Genomic DNA, 25,010 nt, shown 5'->3' on the forward strand with positions numbered 1-25,010 from the left:
TCTTTTAACTTAAAAAAAATTATTTTACTAATGAAGAATGACGAACTAAAATAAAAACAAATAATTTGTTTATAATTGAGTTTTGACAACTTTTATAAAGTGATAATTTTATTCTTCTCTAATTTTCTTAATGTGCATTTTTAAATCACGTGCGCGTATTCTTCGAATTAAAAAAACACAAAACCACTATTTAAGTTTCATATAAATAATTTATTAATGAAGTTTTCCAAGACCTAAACCGTAACCTCCGTAGCCGAGACCCAGTCCATATCCGAGTCCGTAGGCTCCGTGGCCGAGTCCGTAACCCAGACCAAGACCGTAACCTCCGTAACCGAGACCCAAGCCGTAACCGCCGTATCCGAGTCCATAGGCTCCATAAGCGCCACGTCCGAGTCCATAGGCTCCATAAGCGCCGTGTCCGAGTCCATAAGCACCATAAGCGCCGAGTCCTCCGTAAGGAGCGGCTCTCTGGTTATCCAGGCTGACGGTTACTGCGGCATCTCTTCCTCCAATTCCTCCGAGGTATCCGGCCATGCTGACGGCGCACAAGGCAGCCAAAACGATAGCGGCGAACTACAAAAAATAGAAAAAATCAATCTTTTACACATGTTTCGATTAAGATTTCACATAGTTTAGTGAGTACGAAATGTTAACGATACATTTGAAAATCTGCTTATCTATATGCTTACCATGGTTTTCATGGTGAATGTTATTACTTGGAGATCAAGTGAATGATCAGCCAGAGATTTTGTTCCTTTTATATACTGTACGAAAGTTAATTACCTTGATTTGTTTTCTGTTGTTTTCCGAAGGACAACGTTCGCCAAGGAAATAAACTCGAAAATCCGGTGCAATATCAGTCTGATATAGTTATTCCTATAAATGAATCTATTAATATACCAAAACCAGTAATTGTAGACCAAAGCGTACATTTTGTAAATGATCTTAAATGTAAAATCAACATTTTGTACATATTTATTAATAAAATTTTTATTTATTTAAGGTTAATCCGTTATCATTTTAGAAAAATATAAGTAATTAAATTTTAATTTAATATTTTCTATAAGAATTTTTTACTTTATACATTATATTTACAAATTAAATATGCTAAATAATTAAAATTTATTTCATGAACTTAAAAGCTTTTGAAATATGACAAAGATGAGAGTTATTTTCTGAAAAATTAGGATATAAACTAAACAGTATTGATAAAATTTTGATGTAACACTTTCTAATGATTTTTGAATTTACTTTTATGAAGGTATTTATGTAAATAACGAAAGTCATTAACAACAGTATAACAAATATTAAACACATATGTACAGCTTAAGAATCAAATAATAAATAAAAATAATAATTGCATTTAAATAGCGTTAACCAAATTATCCTTGATAGAAATATTAGGAAAAAAATGAGAAATTAGTTGATAAAGTTTTATTTCTTGGTAAATAAATTCAAATAATTAATTTTATAAGCTTATATATTAATAGTTTACAGAATATTATGCTCAGTAGTCTGTGCAAGGAAGACTCTTATACAATTAATTCAGAAAAATCACTTTGATTCAAGGAAAGAATTATCTTTCCTTGTTTGTTTGTCTACATTTTTTTAAAGTGTAAAAAATTGTACAGATAAAATCAAAAAAAAAATATTGATAAAATAGTTTTTAGATATTCTGTTATTGCTATATTATATAATTATCAGTCCGAATCTATATTTAAAAAATTTGAGTTTAACTTTTACTGTTAATTGAAGCAATAATAACCATACATTTTTAACTATCTTTCAATTACAGGCCCACTTATACTAATATTAAATTAATATAAATTAATTAATAATATAAAAAAATTGTATTAGAATAAATTTTATTCTAAACATTATATATTTCCTTTTTATAATTCTTATTATTTTTCGAAAACACTTTTATTATATACGAATGTATTTACAGATTAAATGAGACATTTTTTAGTAGCCTATACCTGAAACAATGTGGATCATTTTCAGATAAATATTTAATACTAAAACATATTGATAATACGATGAACATTGATATATACAGTAGACCCCCCCCTATAACACGGAACGTATCTACCGTATTATAGGGGGGTCTACTGTATATATATATATATATATATTCTCTTAAGTATCTTTTAAAGTTTTTTTTTTTTTATTATTAACTGTTGATCTCAGTAGCGTAAGTAGACCGAATAAAATACTTCCATCGCGATAGTAACATGTATATTAGATATTTTTTTTTCATAAATATTCGAGAAAATTTTGTATTCTCTATATTTTTCTCCCAAACTTTGGGGATAAATTTAAATTTAGAATCATATTTTAATCACCAGGATTTGAGATACAAATTCAATAGCATTTCTTAATTAATAAAGTTATGCATTTAATTACGATAATATTTTTTAAACTCGCAAAAACGCACAAAGTTTAAAAAAATAATAATATATGATTGATAAGCTATGCAGATAAAATGTTAATATGATCTATATTTAAAAGAATACAGTATAATTTTATACACATAACTGTTTAGGCGCTATTTAAGAGCGCATCTATCGAAAATTATCAAGATATTTCTATTCTTCAGAGTTCTGTTGTCAATTGTTTTAATTGTTCTTATTCGAAATAATATTATATTTTCGAAATGAAAAAATGAAAGCATTTGTATAATATATTATTGCATTCTTCCATGTAGGGATATACAATTAGGGCATTTTTTCCTCCCGTTCAGCCCAATTTCTTAAGAAGTTCTCATCTAACATCACTTTCGAAATTTCCATTTGATATCACATTCAATATGAAAGAATAAATTCTATTGAATATGGCTTCCGAAAAAAAAAATAATAATAACTACTACGTAAATTTCAATACAAATAAAGGGGAATGGGGTAAAAAGAAAAGCTTAACAAGTTGAATTGTGCACACAAAAAATAATTATTGACATTGACTGCAAAATATTTATTGTTAGAAATTGATACATTTGATTATGCTTGACTTCATAACATAACTTATACCCAAGGTTATTCGTTACTCAAATAAGCACTAAATCATGTATTTCGAATGCTAATACTTATATCAAATAGAATACATTTCTATTGTTTTTTCTATTGTCTTTGTTTGAAAAGCTGTATCTACAAAATCAAATAATCAATCACCATTACAGGATGTTGGACCAATTATTTTCTAAAACATATCTTTGATTGAGATGAATGTCCATAATAAGAAAATGAAAAAAATGTTTTAAATCATATCCTAAACAATTTTTTAGAACGGTTTCCCTTTTCAAAACATTCTCACTTTAAATAAACTTGTAAATTTTTCATTTCCAAGTTTATTTTTAAAAAAGGAAATTCTTAATTTCAAGAAACAGAATTTAATTTTTTTTTACATTTTAAATATTAACATAGAGCTGAATACAAATATTTTAATTTGCAAATATACAATTTTGATTATTTACAGTAAAATATAAACTAGCATCTTCTAATAACTACAACTATTTCCTCTTTTAAGTATGATAAATTTTGATGTAGCTGATAATCATTTTACTTGATAATTAAATTAAATCTACATTTTTCTTCTTTCATGAGTAAAATTATAAATTATTTTATTTAAAAAAAAAAAAATCAGTCCCCGTGCATATTTTAAATCCTGTGGAATTAATTCGGTCAATCAATAAATCATTCTCATTTGTCATAACTACTTAAATTTTCTATTTAGTACTTTATAACGGAGCTTTATAAAGTATTCAGTCGCGTTAATTATTTTTATAGTTTTTAAAAAACAATTATTTTTTACAAACGTACTTCTGTTTGTAAATGTAAATATTAAATTAAAAAATTTTAATACATATATTTTTTAAAAATGACAGATTAATCATAAATAAATGAATGAATGTTATGAATATTTAAAATATATGAGTTTTACACTTAGGATAAGCTCTGCAAATACTGGTTTTGGTATATTAATAGATTCATTTATAGGAATAACTATATCAGACTGATATTGCACCGGATTTTCGAGTTTATTTCCTTGGCGAACGTTGTCCTTCGGAAAACAACAGAAAACAAATCAAGGTAATTAACTTTTGTACAGTATATAAAAGGAACAAAATCTCTGGCTGATCATTCACTTGATCTCCAAGTAATAACATTCACCATGAAAACCATGGTAAGCATATAGATAAGCAGATTTTGAAGTGTATCGTTAACATTTCGTACTCACTAAACTATGTGAAATCTTAATCGAAACATGTGTAAAAGATTGATTTTTTCTATTTTTTGTAGTTCGCCGCTATCGTTTTGGCTGCCTTGTGCGCCGTCAGCATGGCCGGATACCTCGGAGGAATTGGAGGAAGAGATGCCGCAGTAACCGTCAGCCTGGATAACCAGAGAGCCGCTCCTTACGGAGGACTCGGCGCTTATGGTGCTTATGGACTCGGACACGGCGCTTATGGAGCCTATGGACTCGGACGTGGCGCTTATGGAGCCTATGGACTCGGATACGGCGGTTACGGCTTGGGTCTCGGTTACGGAGGTTACGGTCTTGGTCTGGGTTACGGACTCGGCCACGGAGCCTACGGACTCGGATATGGACTGGGTCTCGGCTACGGAGGTTACGGTTTAGGTCTTGGAAAACTTCATTAATAAATTATTTATATGAAACTTAAATAGTGTTTTGTGTTTTTTAATTCGAAGAATACGCGCACGTGATTTAAAATGCACATTAAGAAAATTAGAGAAGAATAAAATTATCACTTTATAAAAGTTGTTATAGCTTAATCATAAATAAAAAGATACTTTTCGTTTTCGTTTGATTTAATCAAGTGGCTCTCAATTCTTTTATTGAATTAGCGACGTATTTAAAATTTTTTCTGCATACCAATGAGTCTTTATGCATTCAAAACGCGACGTTAAAAATATATAGGTTTTTAAATTATAATAAAATAGTGTTAAAGGTAGACAAAAATCTAAAGTAATTTTTAAGAATTTTGAGAAGTTTACCGCACAGCAGTGTATCGTGACAAACTGGTTGAGAACTAATATAACATTAATCATTATTAAAAGAAACAATTTGCTTTAATTTAAAATTATTAAATTGATTATAAATATATATTAAACAGATATAAATGATATATTGACTTTATGATCTCGTGATAAACAATTTGTTTTTTTATTTTAAATTATTTAAACCAATTTTTGTCATTTTTAATTTATTATTAATTAAATAATATCTTATTTAAATGCTCAATATTAATTTGTATCTAGCTTCTGCGTTCGAAAACGCTTTTAAAAACCATTTATTATTGCATCCAACGATGAAAACAAATGAAATATTTAATACATTAAAGATTTTACGAAAACATTTTTAATAAATTCGAAGTTGTAATTAAAAATATATGAAAAATTTTGTTAAATATATAAACAAAGTATTTATATATTTAACATTTTATAAAAATGTTAATTAAACAAAATTTTAATTTAAAAAAATTTTAAAATATTTTAAAATTTATGCAATTTAATTATGAATTTTTATAATAAAATTGTAAAATTATACTTTTTTAAAGTTTTATTTTATTTCAAATTTTTAAGAAAAAAAATTGAAACGAGTTTTTGTTACAGAAAGAAAAACCACCCATTTCCAAGTAAATGCAATCATTTAAAATTCAATAATATGAGAAAATTACAATTATTTCAGAGGCCAAAATATTATACTGCAGGGCCAGAATATTAACTATAGAGCCAAAATATTGTAATACTGTACAGCCTATATGCAGTCCACACGGGTGTTTTGGAGTGTGATTCATCATTTAGCAATTCAAACAGAAAAATGTTGTTATGCTAATAAAACAGAATATTGTATATAACCTCTATTTGTTTTGTATCCGTTCAGTTCCACCTTAGTCTACTGCATCGTATTATCATCAATAAACTACGTTGTGAAAAAATAATGTGGCTTTTTTCCCCCAAAATCTTGCTCGTGGGCCTGCTTTATATTGAAAAATTTTCAAAAACATAAGTCTGCATATACTATACAGGTTTGTCTATGTACGTAGAAAATGATATTGTAATACCATATATGATGCATTAGCATATAATTTATCAAATATAAAGAAATATATTTGATTTAAAAGCTTCTTGTCCTGGTTGTATTGTATTATCATCAGTACAACCAGGACAAGAAGCTTTTAAATCAAATACTATTGCATCCTCCAGCCAAGATCCAGGAAGCATCGACGATGGAAAGTAAATTAAATAGACTAAATACAAATATCTGATACACTATAAACAGAACTAAGGGGTATAATATCCGAAATGCATATTCTGTTCGATTATAGCCTACTTTTACACCATTTCGCCGTTTTTTTCTGTATGATAAGTCCGTTATAGCAATTTTATGCTCACATAGAAGTCATATATTATTTATAGACAAACTTAAGAATAAAAAAAAAATTACTTGAACTTAAATATTGTAATAAATAAACTAATTATTGGATAACTGTCTAATTTTTTAAATAATTCTCATAAAAAGTAATTTTATTATACTGCGTCTGCCTATAATGCCTATTTAACTTTTAAATATAATAAAATTCATTTCAAAAACAACCCAAAATGATGATGACCATTTGGAAAAAATCTCAAGTGAAGTATTTAAGATTTTTTCAATGAAATATTCTGTGCAATAAAAGCACAATTGCATAAATTAACTTGCAGCATCTTAATAATTTTAGCTTTAAGCCGTACAATCTAATTATAAGGTTTAACGCTACATGCCTTAATAATTAAATTAGCCTTATAATTGAGCAATTAAATCATAAAATTTTAGCATCTTATCTTAAGCATATTGTTCATTGATGTAATCTGTCACATAGAATATTGAATTTTAAAAACAATTTATGAATAATATTGTTTTTGTCGGGAAGACGGGACCCAAAATATCAGGTACAAATTTCTCATAAAAGTTCCTGGAGTTGCTCGCCGGATTTCCAAAGAGGGGTAGATTGACACTATAACTACCATTCAGCCTACAATAGTAACGCGTTCAGAATACAATTTTATATTATTTTAATATGATACAATTTTAACATTTTTTAAAATAAAATATACCCAGCAAATATAAACGTTTTAACATTTCGAATCAATTTAATAAATTGTGTCAAGGTCACCTTCGATCATATAGACTAGAATGTTCTATATGGAAACATCTGAAAGGGCAAATCATGCGATCTGTCGAAGGAGGACTTTCTATGAAAAATGGGCCCCTATTTAAGTGTTACAATCGTGAAAAAACTCCACGTGGTCGACTCTTTCGCGAAGGGCGAAACTCCCACGACCAACTAACGGGGTTCAGTGGTTTTACCCACTCGGACATTGATGGGCTTTTAAATAGTGTAAACTATTAGGTAAATTAACATCTTTTATCACATTTAAGCATTTTTCCCCTTAAAATATTTTAAAATAAAATAATAATAATAACAATAATGGATGAACGAAAATAAAATATCAAAAGCGTGAAGTGAAACTGTAACAAATACAAGGATATCAGGAAAATTAAATGCTCAGAATTTCTCGAATTATTCTCATTATTCGAATTCTTGTAAATTGAGTTAAAATTTTGTTGGCGTATAGAAATGGATGTAAAGATGGGATCTTTTTGTTTATTTTTTTTTAACTCTGTTCGACCTGTGGATGAAATGTATGAAGTAAAATTACCATTAATGGTAACGGATGTATAATTATTAATAATATATTATAATTTTATTAAAACATATTTCTTCTATAAAACTTTGTAAAATTTATTGCATCATCCAGTATACTGTATCTCTAAGTATACTGTAATGATGCACTAAATTGTATAGATTTATATTGGCCAAACAATTTATCATTAAGTAAACTCGTTTATTCTTGAATATTAAAATATTAATTAATGAAGAACTTCCGAGTTTTTAATAGAAATTTGGATTATTTAAATAATCTGAAAACTAGTATTGAACTAATTTAAAACTCGATATTCAAGTTTAATTCGGCGGTGAATTTGTCCTTCGAACGAGAAGTCAAGGCAATTACTTCGATATATAAACCGAACTCCGTGGTGTACTGATCATTCATTTACTTGACTCTCAAGTAGCAATATTCATCATGAAATCTATGGTAAGTGCAGTTTATTTAAATTATATAAGTATTTAAGTTTTTGATTTGCTTCTATACCGACGATATTTTTGTAGTTCGCCGCTATCGTCTTGGCTGCCTTGTGCGCCGTCAGCATGGCCGGATACCTCGGAGGAATTGGAGGAAGAGATGCCGCAGTAACCGTCAGCCTGGATAACCAGAGAGCCGCTCCTTACGGAGGACTCGGCGCTTATGGTGCTTACGGACTCGGACACGGAGCTTATGGAGCCTACGGACTCGGATATGGCGGTTATGGCTTGGGTCTCGGTTACGGACTCGGCGGCTATGGAGGTTATGGATTGGGTCTCGGTTACGGACTCGGCGGCTATGGAGGTTATGGATTGGGATACGGTCTTGGCTATGGTGGCTACGGACTCGGCGGAAAATTATGGTAATTTCAGGTAAGAACAACATTATACTTATGAAAGATTATAGAATTAGATAATGAAAATTTATCTTACTTCATTCTTTAAATTTTCTTACAGAGACAAATCAGATAGAATTGGAAGAAAGAATGCATCAGTGCTGTATATAATGTAGTCATTATATATATATAAGTAATGGTTTTGTAGAGTGATATTTCGTCTAAATTAAAGATTAAATTAAATTCTATATGGTGTAATGAATTTATTTTTTTTTAATTTCGAATAATTCTTTCTGAATTTACCGCATAATTTCTGGATATGAATATCACATCACTTATTTTTTAAATGCTTCGATCGATTTTATATTTCAATTCTAAAAAAGCAATTCTTTTCGAACTGATATAGAGATAACATTCTTATGACAGATTTAAGTTTATGTTTAAGAAAGTTTTGCATAATGCATAAATTAAACAATTTTACAGAAAACTCGATTATAGTATTTAAAAAGTATTATTTAATTACACTTAAGGTTCGATTTTTAAATGTGTAAATTAATTAAAATTAAATATACAGTAATTAATTACAACACGTAGAGACGATGTAAACATTTTTCTATAAATATTATATAGTCATAATCATATAAGACCGAATGATTTTTATCGCTGGTAAAATGATATTTTCCTGGAGAAAATTATTATTATTTTTAAATTAAATGCGAGATTTGCTTTGAATATATTTAAATAATAAAAAGAATCTTTGATATAGACATTCTTGAGAATATTTCATGACTAAGAATTCCTATATTTAATCGGTTTTTAAGTAAATATGAAAAAAAAAAAATCACCTTTGAAGGTAACACACTTTAATCGAATGGCTACATAACTAATATGCTAATTTCCTATAACAAATATGTATTAAATTTTAATGCTTTAATGCATGATTTATAGCGCTTAAAATTAAGTTTGCATCTTTATATAAATTCTCATTAATCCTCAAATTATATTTCGTTTAATTATTATATTATATAAAGTATAATAACTTTTATAATAGGATATTTTATAAATACTTTATCCAACTTTATAACGGCCGTTTTTTTTAACCTATTAAATCTACTCTGTAGTAGATTCCACGAGCGCTTGGTTTACCAAGACCTGTGCCCGTAACAATTTGGAATATAATATGCTACTTGATACAAATATGTAGCACAGTCAGGGGTTACGGTCCTGATTGTCCTTGTCCTCACGACGTTGAAGTTTTGATATACTGTATTTCGACGCATATCCACATACAAGCATATGTGAAGTAGAGAGGGAATATGAATTAAAGCAATCCCAAATATGAGTATACATTTTATGTCGACATGACGTGCACTCATTCAATTCCTATTTGCAACATGCAGAGGATGATGCACAGTGATTTGACGAGTTTAGCAGATATCAATTGTAAGCTACGTCAGAATGAATCACAACTGCTCGAACACATTTTATGGACTTTTTCCCAGAATGAAGTAACTGCTACAATGTGTACTATTGAGTACAGTGTGTTGTACGATGCACTTGAAATACGCGACACCAGGTTTATTTTATAATAGATGCCTGGTATGGTATTTGGAGTTGTGGGTCATGGTCTCTTATTCATGCATACCATCCTCACTATTTTAATATCCCATATCCAACAATGGATAAATGGTTCGACGACTTTCCGTTGGAGCAAAACTGGTCCAATTGGTATCAGCAGGATGGCGTGCCAGCTTATTTCCGGATAGACATACATTACAGGGCTGTATTTACGAGCAAGCTATGTAAGCTGTAGCTTAGGGCCTTAAAACTTTCTATAATATAGAAAATTGAAGTCAAATTTTTTTACAAACTAATAAAATATACTTTACTTTTTTTGTCCTATTTTACCTATTAGTCACATTTTCACCGATTCCACTCAGTTCAGTATAATGTATACTTCTAAGCTGATCAGTCGAGAGTAAAGTCGAGTGAGTTTGACAGAACACCACAAAAACGAGTACTTATACAACTTCTTTTTTAACTATTTCAAATTAAGAAGAGCAAGTTTATGACGTTAACTCATAATATAGCAAGTAATTACAACATGTATTTAATACCTAGAATAATGCGGTTGTGGTGAAGCTTATGTTGGTACTCGGCGGATGGTCTGCCACTAAAAAAATGCATGCAGTCCGTTGTAAGCCTACGAAATTCACTTGCTGCTCTCATCCAGAAAAGGTTGCTCACCTCTCTGTAGAGCGTTATATTAATTTTTATATTATTAGTTTGTAAGATTGCGTTATTTCACATTCGCGATAAAATAAAATGCAAGATCGAAACTATTTTTGCAAAGTTTTGCTGCTGTATTTATCTCCAATTTCGCGTTTAAAAATTCTTAATTAAATTGTATAATTACTTTTGAGTTAAAATACTGTATTTAGAAAATTAAAAAGTATTTATAAAAATTGACAACAGTGAACATTAAAAATAATTTTAATGAAAACTTTATTGAAATTTTATATTTACAATATTTTACATGTTATATACAACATATAACAGCTTAGAGAATTAGTATAAAAATTTATAATATAAAATAAAACGACTAGATAATAGTTTATATAGCTAAGAAACAAACAATATTTATAATAGATAATATAATAACAATATAATAATTATAATAGATATTATTAAACCACTCTTTTCAAATTAAAAGTTCATTTTAAATAATTAGAAGTTAATTGCCAGAATTTTCATTTAAACTGTCTGAACAGTTTTAATGACTTAGTATTAAATGAATCAATTAATAATAATAAAATATTTTAAGTAACTGAAATATTATAGAAGCATATTACAGTAGGATTTTGTATACTGGATTGTTATATGTAGATTCATGTTTTTGGAGATTACAAATGGTTAGGTTAACCCACTCATAGGATCTTGAGCATTAAAACAAAATATCTAAATATGTCAAAAATATTAGATATAATTATATAATATATTGACAGATTTTATTGAAATTAACTTCCTCTCTCTGTTATGCTTATTATGTTCTTTAATAAAAGAAGCAAAAAATAATTATTGTAAAGTATATAATAAGTAAAGTCTCAAAATTCAATAGCTTAAATGCTAGCAAAGCAATCTTCAATATTTTAAGAAAGACCAAAGGATAGTGGAAAACAAGGAATGTTGAAATTACACTTAAATATCTGTTTATTTTTGAGCAATGTAGGACAAAATGTTTTGAACAATTGAAATTATTATATAATGCAATTAAAGAATATAATAATGAAAAATAAATTCTATATAAAATTTTTAAAATTTACATTACATTTTCAACATATTTGTCTATAATATTTTATATTACATTTTACCATATAAACACTCATAATGGAAAGATATGCAATATCCTTTAATAATATTTTAATATCTACAAATAATTTTCATAATTTAAACAGTAGATATCAGAATATAAATTTTATTCTGTTGTTGAAATTGTTATTCAAGTTTGATAAAGAGATTGAAGTAGATCATTAATTTTTCTCATTCTCTTTTTCTTCATTTTCATCACCCGAATCGGCAGATGGGATAACAAATTCTCCATAATAATCTTTGATTACGAGTTCAGGAACTTCTCTTTTCAATTTGCAAAGGAGAGAATCAATTATCTATAGTAAAAAAATATATTAATTAAAAATAAATAAATACCAATTTAATTTGAGATTCAGGAACAAAAATGTAAAACTAATTACAATTTATAGTGATCAATAAAATTTTCACTAGATTAAAATAAGCATTTTAACTATTAATAAATAATAATAATGCAGTTATAGGATTTAAAAGTGTCTTAAATTCAAAATTAAACAAAATATATTGCATGTATATTTAAATTTATTTCAGTAAGATTAAGCAAACCATAAATAAAATTTTACATGTAGAATTGCTAATTAAATAAAAATTCTTAATTAAAATAAATTAAAAATTTCATTAATATTTACACATGAGGAATATATGATTGTTAAATTATAAAATTAGTATTAAATGAATCAATTAATAATATAAAAATATTTTAAGTAACTAATATATTATAGAAACATATTACAGTAGGATTTTGTATATGGGATTGTTATATGTGGATTCATGTTTAAACAGATAACAAATGGTTAGATTTAACCCATTCATAGGATATTGAGCATCTCTTGTGAGTCATTCTACTCCTATACAAAATCATGTAATGGATGAGCAACTTGCAAGTTGCAATCACCCGGCACAAATGTTTGATGAGCAATACACATTTTGTTTAATCCACACATTTTAAGATAAAATAAATTATCAAATTAATTTACATATATCAAAAATAATATGAATAAGTATTATTATATTTAAGGAACTTTTCATACAAATAATTTTACTTGCAGTGTGGTATAACTAGTAGCAACAGATTATGAATGACTTTTGGTGAAGCAAAATCATATCAAGCTTATTTGTTATTTGCTACACACAAGGAAAGGCTTCTTTGTAAAAGTTACATCATTTATAAAATTAAAATGCAAACAGAAGTTGAAAATGTATTGATATTTCAGGCCCTCTTTCCATTTCTATGTCACTTTCAATTTTGTTTAACAGATAAATAAAAGTTGGTTTAAATAGGCAGTATCATAACAGTAAACTTATATCGTCATGTGAAAATCCCTCACATAATAAGGAACTGTACATTCATCGCAATTTCATACTGCTTGACCCTATTGATACTATCTTATCTTTTAAGTATATCCATTTTTACTCTCTTTTTAACTACTTATTTCTTTATTTTATTGTAAATTATGTATATTTATGTGTAAACATTCACAAAGGAAAAAACATGAATTGCATTTATCTGCACATGACCAATGAGTTTTTTTTATACCAGAAAAGCCTCTTTCATATGAAGCTAATGAAAATAGCTGCTCTTCGACTAGCCATTCTTCTAAGTTTATGAAACATTATATGCATGAACCCTATTAACAGCTCACTTGATGAGTCATGTGATGATCTTATGATATGTTTTACATCCTAGTCATTAGGTTTGACTCAAAATTGAGAAACTTTGTATCACTGAACCAGCATAATAAAATTTTTCTCTAATTCAGAAACAGACTAAAATGTTATTCATTACATTAAAAAACAAGTAAAATGTTTTATACACATTTTAACATTTTTCTGTAAATTGTAAATGGTTCCCTAAGTGTCTAGTCAATCATCTGGCACTACTTGAGCTGGAGCACAAATCTTTGCAAAATTTCATTTTATGTGATACCTGATGACACACAATTTGCACATAAAACAAGACCATACAGTAATTGATAAAATAGAAGAAATTAATGTAAATTCCTGTTTTATATATCCTGATATTGTTACTTGTTTGAAGGTCTTAAATTTCTAAAAGGTAATCAAGAAAAAAAAAAACTTATTAAAATTTGCTTTTTATCTAAATATTGTTCAATTAGACTAAACTGTAAATATATAAATAAACTTTAAATTGAGATAAATATGATTCTATTTTTGTACTCAACTTTTACTTAGTTTGAATATTTCAAATGTTCAGATGTTTCATTTTAAAATGGTAATATTATATTCCATTTTGTTACTGTAAGAATCTGATAATGATCTATCTAAGAGTACTCATCTCAAAGTTATATGCTAGTTTTTTATTACATGTTAAATGTTAGTTTAATAGTCCTGTAATCAAATATTAATGAATGTTGTAAATTTTCCAACAAATTTATTAATAATTAGAAAATTTAAGATTTAAACTTGAAAAATTATCATCATCAGCTATCATTAATATTATCTAAGCTATATTAAAGATTTATCCAGATAATTTGAAATATATTTGTTTGAGTAAATCCAAGTTTGACTATATATATTGATAAATGTCCAGTAAATTATGAATTGCTTTTTAAATAACTATAAAATAATTTATTGTTATTTAAACAATAATTCATAATTGCAAACAATAAATTATTTTCGCAATTATTTGAACAACAAACTATAATATAATTTCTATTTTTTTTAATCTACAAACAGAATATATATATTGCCATATATTAACAAAAAAATAATAGTATTAAAAAGAGTATAAGTATGGCATTTAACACAATATGACAAACTGTCAGACAGTTCATTAAATATTATATTATAATGTATTATTATTGTGATACAACTAATACAATCAATTTTGAATATTTCCCATTAGAACAGAAAAATTTCAATACTTCATGTATGGAGTATTTTTATATGCATAATTATGACAAAATCCAATGGAATAACTATTTAATGGTATTTATCTCATGATATGACTACATTATACATTGAATTTAAACTTTAATAAACATAATGTAATTCTGTACCTAATAAATGCATTGCTAATCTATGTGTACAACTAAATTACTATCAAATTCAATGTCTAAAATATTTTAAAAATTTATTACTAGTAGTAAAAACAATATCAAAAAATCTCATAATAAATATCTACATACATTGCTGTTACTGCTTTTTCCAATATAAGAAAAGTTTATTAGATTTTTAAAAAATAACCTAATATTTTCTTATAGAACTTTTTACTTTTTTGCATTGAATGCAAAGTTTACCTCATTACATTGTTCCAAATTTAAATATCCTAAATGCTTCATATTTGAAGGCACTTTTAAAAGAGCAGTTCCAGTTATTCGATATAATCCAAGTAAATCTATTCCTCTCAGATTACTACAAAAAGAATGATAAAATATCATTTTCAGGTTAAAACATTAATTTTTCTTATAACAACTTTTTATTGATATACTTACTGACAATTGGTAACAATGAAATCTAAACCAACATCTGTAATTTTCCAACACCACTGTAAACCTAAATATCTCAATTCTGTACAGCTGTAAAACATTATAAAATGTACAAATTTATAGTAATTTAATATTTTAATATGATTAATTCTAATGAGCTGAGTTTTGAAGTAACAAATCAAAAAACTAAGGGTTTTTTCTTTGCATCACACAATAGAACATTTATTATTAAATCAGATTCAGTAATAAAAATGTTGATTTCTGTAAGAATCATATTATGACAGTGGGCAAACACAAATAGCTCCTTGTCCAAATAATAAGACCACTTCTTAAGTGTTTCTAAAATATGGGCCTCTGAAAATTGTGTTTAGCTTATGTGCTTGGAAGTTCACCTTTTCTCAGAACAGTGCAGAAGTAATGGCTGAATGGATAAGTTATTAGACACTGGAGCTGCTTGATGTAGATTTGAGCCATTGCAGTTTTAATATATATTTATTTTATATGTAACAATTATTTTATTATTTTACAGCATCATTAGCATTATTATTCTTCACATTTAAAGCTCATTAAACAAGCTTCAAACCTGACATCGTTTTCTGTTTAGTGAAAAAGAAGTCTTTATAGATTTAACTTTTAAGTTATAAAGAAATAAAAATTTTATTTAACATTTATTTTCACTCATGATTATATACTATGTCACCACAAATGAATAAGCTTCAGACATTACTGCTCATGGACGAAAAAGACAAGTCTGATATGAAAATAGGGTAGCATTGTTGCAGCAATTTTTTAATTGTTAATGTTATGACAATTTCTTCATGCACTAGTGTTTGTTACATTTCTAATATGACAATATCTGAAAATAAATATAAAAAAATAACAGTTTTATTTAATGATATGAGAGTTAAATATACAGAACTTCTTTTTCTAAACAGAAAATGACATCACAATTTTTAATTTCTTGTTTTATAAGCTTTAAATAATAGCAATAATAATGCTAATAATACTGTAAAATAATAAATACAGTAGAGCGTCGATAAGTGGAACGTCGGTAAGTGGAATGGCCAGAAAGTGGAACGATTTTCAGTCGGACTGTGTCGTGCTGAATCGAATGTTTTTGATACTAAATTTACTTCTAAAGTATAATTTTCATGTTTTTTATATTCTTTAATATATTTATTTTGTTTGTACAAAATGCAGAAATAATTTTTAACGATACGATAGCCTCGATGATTATTATAAAAATTTTCGTTAGGCTTAAAATCGACGAAAATTCAACACGAAGCGACACGCAACGGAGAAAAATTCAACAGGAAGCGATACGCAACGGAGAAAAATTTGAACATCGGACAGGTTAATGTATTTTTTCATACAAAGTCGGAAATTGGAACAAATCACTAACTGGAAGGACCCCAGTCCCCAATTGGTTCCACTTATCGACGCTCTACTGTAATTGTGTTACACATAAAATATATGTATTAAAATTGTAAAGCAGCTCAGTACCTAACATTTTATCCACTCAACCATCATCATTTCAACAAGAGTGAACTTCCAAACACACAAGTTAAACATTCAATTTTCTAAGGCTCATATTTCGGAAATACTTGAGAAGTGGGTCCTTTTATTTGGACAAGGAGCTATTTGTGTTTAGGGCTATGGGCTCACCAAGTTTTATTTGAATTGGAAACACAAATGTCTGGCCCTCTCCTTGTTAGACTTTGTTAATTTTATTATTATTATATAGACTTAACAAATTAATTTTATGAATATTCTATTTATGGTATAACAAAACAGAAGAAAAGAGTCATCTATTATTCCATCATTCAAAGTTTGTACATAGCATTTTTTTTTTTTTAATAATCACTTTTATTCTAAAATGTTTTATTTAAAATATTATGCTTAAAAATATCCACAGAAACTGGTAACAGAAATAATCAATTAATTAAAAAATTAATTTTACACAATTATAAAAATATTAAACCCAAAAAGTATATCAAAATCAAATAAATATTTTACCTTCTAGATATATTGATATTTACAAACATTAATAATATTTTTGTATTATTTCAGATTTAATAAATATATGACAAATTGTATATTGATAGTGAATTGAATAACTTGACAAGATACAAAAATGATAATATTTTGTTAACCCAAATTTATTTTGTAAACATAGGAAGAAAAATAATTTTAAAAATTTTATTGATTTTTCAAAAAACAAAATTTTTCGATAGTTTTTAAAGCTTTTCCTTATCTCTCTATTCACTTCAAGAGAAGACAATTGAAAAGTTTCTATAATCATTGAACATATTATAAGTTACACTTACGTGTTGTGGTGTTACGAATGTTAACTATTTTAGATGAGTTCACAAGCACTTTCGATAGCATACAGCTACCATCTTCAGGTGAAATTCGAATATCATATTCGAATTTCACCTGAAGATGGTAGCTGTATGCTATCGAAAGTGCTTGTGAACTCATCTAAAATAGTTAACGTTTGTAATGCCACAACATGTAAGTGTAACTTATAATATTAACAAAAATCGGCGCGAAGTGATTATTATATTTGTTATGGAAAATCATCGAACAATCATACTCAACAGTGAAAAGCAGTAATTTGTCTTTGAAAAGAATAATTTACTTTAAAATAGATGTAATACATCTATTTTAAAGTAAATTATTGTTTTTATCACATATCTGACCATATTCCAAATTAACAAAGAAAATAAATATAAAATTGAAACAGTCATTAAAGAATTTGAATTTAACTCACCATTCTGTCATACTTTTTATGCCATCATCCTCAATCATAAGACTATCAAATTCTAAGAATGTCAAATACTTTAACTCAGGACCAACAAAAATGTCTTTTAACGCTGGAGCAGTAAGATGTGTCCCTCTTCTCAGTTTCAGATAACGAAGTTTTGAGAGTTTCTTATATAAAAAATAAATACATAATTTAACATCATGTTGAATAAAAATTCTAAATATTAAGAAGTTTAGGTAAGTTATTTCATTTATAAGTAAGTAATGAATTGTTTCATAAACAATAGAATAATTTATCTAGAACTTTTGAATATTTCTATATTTAAATGAAATTGCTATTTAATATAAATTACAGTCACTGCTTACTTAATGATCAAGTTCTGTTCCACCAACTAGATTATTAAGCAAATTGGTTGTAAAATGAAGAGCTGTATCATTTTATTTATTCTGGATAAAAGAAAAATCTAAAGGCAATTCCACTCAATAACTGTTTTAATTTGCATCTCTTACATATTACAGAACATAAAAATATAATCAGCGAAAATTATAAAAATAATGTACCAAAAAACATTGAAGTTCTTTCATAATAAAAAGACATTCAGATTAATATTTTAATCACCGAATCTTTCAAAATGGGACACACAATAGACTATAAAATTATAATCTTAGAGATTAAATACTTCCTGTGTGAATACTGACCAATTGCAAAAACAAGACTAGATTAAGAAAGGAGATTCCCCTTGCTGGAGAGTTGGTCACAAGTCTGAATGGTTGTTAAACACTAGATTGTTAACTGAGGAGTGGCTATAGTATAATAAAGTTTTTTTTTTAAATTACTGGAAAAATTAATGCTACATAGATCTTTGGCTTCATAAAATAACTGTCTTATCTAATCCAAATTGCAATAAATTGTTAACTATTGTTAAAAATTTGTTCTTTCAAAGAGAAATTAGTTTTAACACATTTTTAACTTTAATATTTAATATCATTCGGTTTGACTGTTCATTTTCACTCCAGAGTGAAAATGAACTTATATTCTACTTTTGACACAAATTTTAATATATTACTGAAAAAATGTAAATAATATTTGGTATGTTCATATTGTTAAAGTATTGTCTACATAACTATTATAATTTTGTTTAAAAATAAAACTGCATCACAATTATAATAATCATAATTGAAAAAATATCTAAAATAATTAACAATTTCAAAATTTGTGTATAACTAAATGAAATGCAATTTTAACAGAATACAAATATTCATTTTGTGAATAAAAATATCAATAATAGTTCACATTATATACAAAAAAAAAAAAAATTATTTAGAAATAATGTAACTGTGTTGTTTAACAAAAAACATTGTTTTTGTAGGAAGTCATCCAAAATTAAAGCAACCAGTGTTGAGAGAATGGAGAGAAAGAGGAATAGTTAAAAGGATGAGATATAAAAAACTGTTGTAAACAAAATCAGTAGAATTTGAGAAGATGAAAGGTTTATTATTGAGTGAATGATCAATTTGTAATTTTTATATTTATATATGATGACCAAATGAAAGTATTTGCAAAAAGTTATGCAAAGAATTGAGACACTAAGTCAAACTTGATGATGCCATCAGCTAGTAGTGTAACAAAACATGTCTTGGAAATGCTTTGCTGCACAGCATCAGCAAGTCTGACGTGTAATATTACCAATCTCCTTATGCTTCTCTTGCAAGTTCTACTTTAATCTGCTCATCCAGTTATGAGTTTACTTTCATTTTTGTATTAGTATTTAATAGAATTAGTAAATAAATTTAATTAAAGAAGAACTGACTGATCTTCACATCTCAGCAAGAGAATAATCAATAACCATAGGTAACTTATTAACAAAGGACTGATGACAATATTGTTTGATATTTCTTTGGTTCAGTCATAAACTACTTCTAATTTAAAATAAATTATTTGCACTGATACTTATTATTATTTTTTATTGTGTTTTTAATTGCGAGTACTTTCAAAGACAGTATACCATACACAACAACTAATGTCAAAAATTAATTTTTGGTTAAATTATTTTTCTTTGATATAAATTTACTTCAAATTATAATACAGTGCATTAAAATGAATCTTAAATTCCTGCTTGAGCCTTTGATTTTATTAGAAAATATTAATAATGATATAATTTTCAATGTTTTAATAAATACAGTCGACTCCGCATAAGTTGACACCCGGATAACTCGTCACTTGTCGGTTACATAGTCAGTTTTTTGTGGTCCCGGCCGACTTACATAGCCATTAATGTTATTAACCTTAAAAAAACTTGGTTTACTCGACATCATTTAACTCATCACCACTGTATAAATCAACATACTTTTTCTGTTTCACACTTTTTAGAATTCTGATAAGTCGACTCCCCATGACTGAACCAATGAGTTCACACCACATAGCTTACTGTACAGTGTGAACTCATTTTTTCAGGAGGGGAGTCGACTTATCAGACGTCTAAAAAGCGTGAAACAGAAAAAGTATGTTGATGTATCCAGTGGTGATGAGTTAAATGATGTAGAGTAAACCGAGTTTTTTAAGGTTAATAACATTAATGACTATGTAAGTCAGCTGGGACCACAGAAAGTTGACTAATTAACCTACGGTGTCGAGTTATCCAGGTGTTGACTTATGCAGAGTCAACTGTAATTTACTTAATTATCAAAAGTAAACAAATCATACAGAAATGGAGTTTTGATTTCCCAGTTAACAAGTATTTTTAATGAGTTTTATATGTAATTAATTTATAAAATTATATAAGAATATTTTATATCCAGCATTTTATTTTCAAAACAGATAAATATTTTATGATTTTCAAGCATAAAAGACAAAAGATAAAAATATTTTAAATTTAAACAAAATTAATAAACAAACCTTTAAATACATGAGACTCCTATCTGTAATCATTTCAGCAAATGATATACCTAACTTTATTAAATTACGACACTGACCAATACATTTATAACTTTTGTCAGTTAATTCTTCTCCATCCAATTCAATATGTTGAAGACTATCTTGTAAATTTTCACAAAGTAAACATATTGCACTAAAAGAAATAAAATATTATAAGCAAAAAAATAAGATAAAGAATAGATTTAAAACGAATTCAGAATATGCTAAAATAAATATTTAAAATGAAATTGATTAAAGTAATAATTATATGAACAACGTTATATAATTAAAGTATTTCATTGTAATAGTTATTTTAAACATTTACTGAAAAATAAAGAAATTATCATAATTCAGTATTTTAATTTCATTCTAGAGTTTTAGTCAAGAATATATATCTATCAGAGGTCATTTGTACTTTACAAGGCTTACAGGCCTCTCTTACATGAATTAAAAGAGCGACAATTCATAAAATGACTTCAAAACTTTCCTCCTGTGATGTTAAATAACTTGTGAAACCAATAAAAATTTAAAGGCAGAAAATTCGTAACTGCAATTTAATCTTGCAAACAGAAAATGTTTATACAATGAGAAATACTGTATATTGTCAACATAAAGTTATTCATTAACTTATCTGACTGAACTCTATTTAAATAGACAGTTTTGAAATATGTTCATATTATGTCTTCTTATATACTGAGGATAAATGATTGATGTTATGAAGATACTCTAGCAAAACTAAACTATTTTATAAATGTATATTCATATATACATTTATATAATAGTTATATATAATAATATAAATAGTATAATAAATACTATAAAATGTATATATGAATATACATTTATAAAATAGTTTACCATTAATGAACTCTAGCAAAACTAGTTTTTATCAGAGACTGAAAATGTTTAAAAATTCAGCACCTTCTTTGGATAGGTCTGATTTATTTGGAAAGTTCACATGGAAAATATTGCAGTAGAATCTCTGATAACAGATTATTCTTAGACATATCTCATATTTGTTTTTAATAATTTAAATAAGGATGAAATTAACTCTTGCAGGGTGCCAACACAGAGTCTAAAAAAAAATCTTGCCAAGTTCTGCATGTTTTAAATTTACATATATTAATTATTTACAGCAGCAATTATTGGTACTTTTCCATTAACGAGACACCAGTTTTAACTGTAATCTGACACACGATGCCGTCATCTTATCAACATAATGGAAAAGCAAGGAAGTAATAAAAGTCAAGTAGATTTAATAAAACACAAAATAATTAAAACTTGAATAAAATCACAAAGACAAATTTATCGACTGGCGTCCCATCAACAGAAAAGTACCCAATTATTTATATTAAAGAATAGCTGTATAATCAATATCCATATTGTTTTTAAATTTCAATATATTCTAATAAAAATATTCGTATATGCAGTAGTTATTCATCAAATCATCTTAGTAATTTCTATTTAAATAATAAATTTATATTTTCTACACAATTGTTTCCGAAAAAAATTTGTCACTATTCTTTGATATTCATTTCTCAACATTTGTTACATGTGACAATAATGCAATCTGATATATCATTACGACATAACTGCAAATTAGTCTTCTGCATATTATCCGATACAAAATATCTTGGAAAAAATATTCCTTCATCATGTAACCTGCTAGCTATTGTAAAGCAATACCCAAGAGCCGAAAAGCTCAGAAATGACACAAATTACTTTCAGAATTCAGAAAAGCGATTACCTATCCGTAATCGTCGTTATGCCATCGACATTCAATTCCTGCAATCTGGGACAATTTTCGGCAAGTCTCACAATGGCGGGATTACTCAGAAACGTGCAATGGGACAGATTAAGTGAACGTAGATATTTCAGAGTGGAAATAATATTGACGGCTGCTTGATTGATACCCAAACAACCTTCAACGTTTAAAACCGAAATCAGACGGCAGTTGGATACAAAAACGGAGATGATCTGAGGATTTACATCATTACAAAAGCCTAAATCAAGATGAGTCAAAAGAGGAAATGATAATGAGCAACGAGCAAAATCTTGCAACGGACAGGAGAGCGCTCTTAGAGTCAGGCACTTCAACATGGTAGCACGAGTCAAAATCCTGCAAAATCTGTCTAAATAGTCTACGTGAACGTCTTTCAAAACTATGACTTTCCATAGCACGGGATCTTTGGCTTTCTCTCGCCATTCGCGGCAGACGGGTGCAACGTAGCGACACACCTCGGCGGTTGTCAAATAAGAGAATATCTTCAACTGCAGTTCATTTGGCAGATCGTCGAAGGTCGTGGCAAACATCGGTTCGGATTCTTCCTCCGAATCACATTTCTGCAACGATGAATTTGTAAATTCGGATCCATTCTGCATTTTCCCATCCTAACTGCAATGCGTCGTATCCATAAAATTATTTAAATTCCTACTAAAAAACTATTCGAAGCACCACAAACAATTTCCTACGAATAAAATTCAAAATTTAAATTGCCATCTTGAAAACAGCGCCATCTGTTTTATAATTTAAATTGTATATTTTAAGAGAAAGAAATGCAGTAAAATTAAAGTTAAATTGTTATCTAAAAATATAAATAGTTTATTAAAAAATAATATGATTTTTATTTAAAAGAAATAAAAAAATATGTAATTTACAACGATACGACATTTGACGGCCAGACGGTTAAGTTGGCAACCTACCGCTCTGGGGAACCCGGAATCGAATAATTTGCAGGGGTTTTTCGGGGGTGGTCTGTCTGGATATGTCGGGCCCCGTCCATCACAACCCGGCCGCCCCATTGTGGGCCTGGCCGAACCCACAATGGGCTTGCTAAAAGAGGCTCTATTAATGACCACAGGACGGAGAGTTTAAAAAAAAAAAAAAACTTATCGTGGGTTTGTCTAGCCTCACAATGAGAGTGTTTAAATGTATGGAGCCTGACATACCCGTGAAAAATTTCTAGTTATTCACTCGGATTTGATATCTACGACAGTGGAGAAATGCATCTTGGCCGTACAACCTACTCTGTTGCCTTCTGAAGTTTTTTCGTATTGTTAATAGAGAGCTTGCAGCCGTCGTTTTCAGCCCAAAACGTGAACGTCGGACATTCGAGCGCCGCCATCTGGCAATTCTAGAATGTTGATAATGGCGTTTGCTACGTCTAGCATGGCGAGTAGAAGATCGATTTAAACTTCATTTTTTTTTGTGTTTGGAGTTAAAATTATGACGTATTTTATTAAAATAATGATTATTTAAGCATTTATGAATAATATTGTAAAGAAACAGACGATTTTAATCCAGAAATTATTTAATTATTCAATTTTTTTGCAAGTGATGTGAAGTGTCTATAGAATTTACACATACAGTGGAACCTCGATTAACGAGCATAATTCGTTCCAGTCTTACTCATAATGCCAAACAATTTTTCCCATATAAACTAATGTAAAATACGATAATGCGTTCTACGCCGAAAAAATACTCAAATATTTTATGTATAACATTTATTTAAAGACAATTATACAATATATATTGTTAAGGAGCGTGAATCATCTTCATCTTTTCTTCTAACACGGAATGAACCAACCTGAAATGCGAATTCGATTTGCAGAAAAAAAAAAATCAGATAATCTGTCCGATAAACACACCAAACGATATGCCAAATTTTTGGGCTATGTAAAGGCTATAATTAAATATTAGAAATTAATTAATTTGACTAGAGGTGGGTAGTTATATTTCCATCTCGTACTAAATTTAATAATTATAAATAATTAATTTTTAATTTAGACATTTCTGGAATTTAATTTGGAATAGGCCATTAAATTTAATACGAGATGGAAGCATAACTGCCTTGCCTCCTCGCGAAGCGCGGAGTTGTTTCTGGCAAGGTTAAGGACTAACACGGCTCCATTGCAATCCTTCGTTCATTCTCGGAACTTAAGCCTTTCACCGGACTGCCAGCATTGCGGTGCGG

The 25,010-nt window shown here is 27.8% G+C and overlaps 4 protein-coding genes across 6 annotated transcripts in view; 2 read left to right on the top strand and 2 right to left on the bottom strand.

Annotated features, from left to right (window-relative positions):
* LOC136973633 (glycine-rich protein-like) overlaps positions 1–4,679 on the top strand; it is a 29,373-nt gene extending 24,694 nt beyond the window's left edge. The window contains exons 1-3 of one of the 3 annotated variants that reach the window (XM_067268371.1): positions 3,730–3,829; positions 3,993–4,085; positions 4,296–4,679. In XM_067268371.1, the coding sequence (XP_067124472.1) occupies positions 4,335–4,655 (321 nt within the window). In that variant the 5' untranslated portion in view covers positions 3,730–3,829; positions 3,993–4,085; positions 4,296–4,334 and the 3' untranslated portion in view covers positions 4,656–4,679. Of the gene's footprint in view, positions 1–3,729; positions 3,830–3,992; positions 4,086–4,123; positions 4,180–4,295 lie in introns of those variants that run through there. The other 2 variants (XM_067268370.1, XM_067268372.1) reach the window with 2 other exon arrangements.
* Positions 190–745, bottom strand: LOC136973634 (glycine-rich protein-like). Its single transcript, XM_067268373.1, has 2 exons — positions 690–745; positions 190–573 (listed from the first exon to the last, which is right to left on the bottom strand). The coding sequence occupies exons 1-2, from the start codon at positions 699–701 to the stop codon at positions 214–216; spliced, it is 372 nt and encodes a 123-aa protein (XP_067124474.1). The 5' UTR covers positions 702–745; the 3' UTR covers positions 190–213.
* Positions 4,680–8,094: 3,415 nt separating the features above from the next.
* LOC136973641 (glycine-rich protein-like) lies at positions 8,095–8,779 on the top strand. The gene is made up of 3 exons (XM_067268380.1): positions 8,095–8,159; positions 8,234–8,578; positions 8,663–8,779. Exons 1-2 carry the CDS (start codon positions 8,148–8,150, stop codon positions 8,570–8,572), a joined length of 351 nt encoding a protein of 116 aa, XP_067124481.1. The 5' UTR covers positions 8,095–8,147; the 3' UTR covers positions 8,573–8,578; positions 8,663–8,779.
* Positions 8,780–11,298: 2,519 nt separating this feature from the next.
* LOC136973636 (F-box/LRR-repeat protein 20-like) lies at positions 11,299–23,545 on the bottom strand. The gene is made up of 6 exons (XM_067268375.1): positions 22,784–23,545; positions 21,019–21,190; positions 18,130–18,290; positions 15,363–15,446; positions 15,168–15,282; positions 11,299–12,206 (listed from the first exon to the last, which is right to left on the bottom strand). The coding sequence occupies exons 1-6, from the start codon at positions 23,416–23,418 to the stop codon at positions 12,072–12,074; spliced, it is 1,302 nt and encodes a 433-aa protein (XP_067124476.1). The 5' UTR covers positions 23,419–23,545; the 3' UTR covers positions 11,299–12,071.
* Between the last annotated feature and the right edge of the window lie 1,465 nt (positions 23,546–25,010).

The sequence above is a fragment of the Centruroides vittatus genome, unplaced genomic scaffold (assembly GCF_030686945.1).
Source record: "Centruroides vittatus isolate TY-2023 unplaced genomic scaffold, ASM3068694v2 contig_3254, whole genome shotgun sequence".
NCBI classification, from domain to species: Eukaryota; Metazoa; Arthropoda; class Arachnida; order Scorpiones; family Buthidae; genus Centruroides; species Centruroides vittatus.

Excerpts from the sequence above, each read along its gene's own strand:
- LOC136973636 (XM_067268375.1), bottom strand. The coding sequence starts at position 23,418 with ATGCAGAATGGATCCGAATTTACAAATTCATCGTTGCAGAAATGTGAT. Across the intron at positions 15,283-15,362 it reads TTCATTGTTACCAATTGTCA|TAATCTGAGAGGAATAGATT; the intron begins GTAAGTATATCA and ends TTCTTTTTGTAG. Across the intron at positions 12,207-15,167 it reads ATTTGGAACAATGTAATGAG|ATAATTGATTCTCTCCTTTG; the intron begins GTAAACTTTGCA and ends TTTTTACTATAG.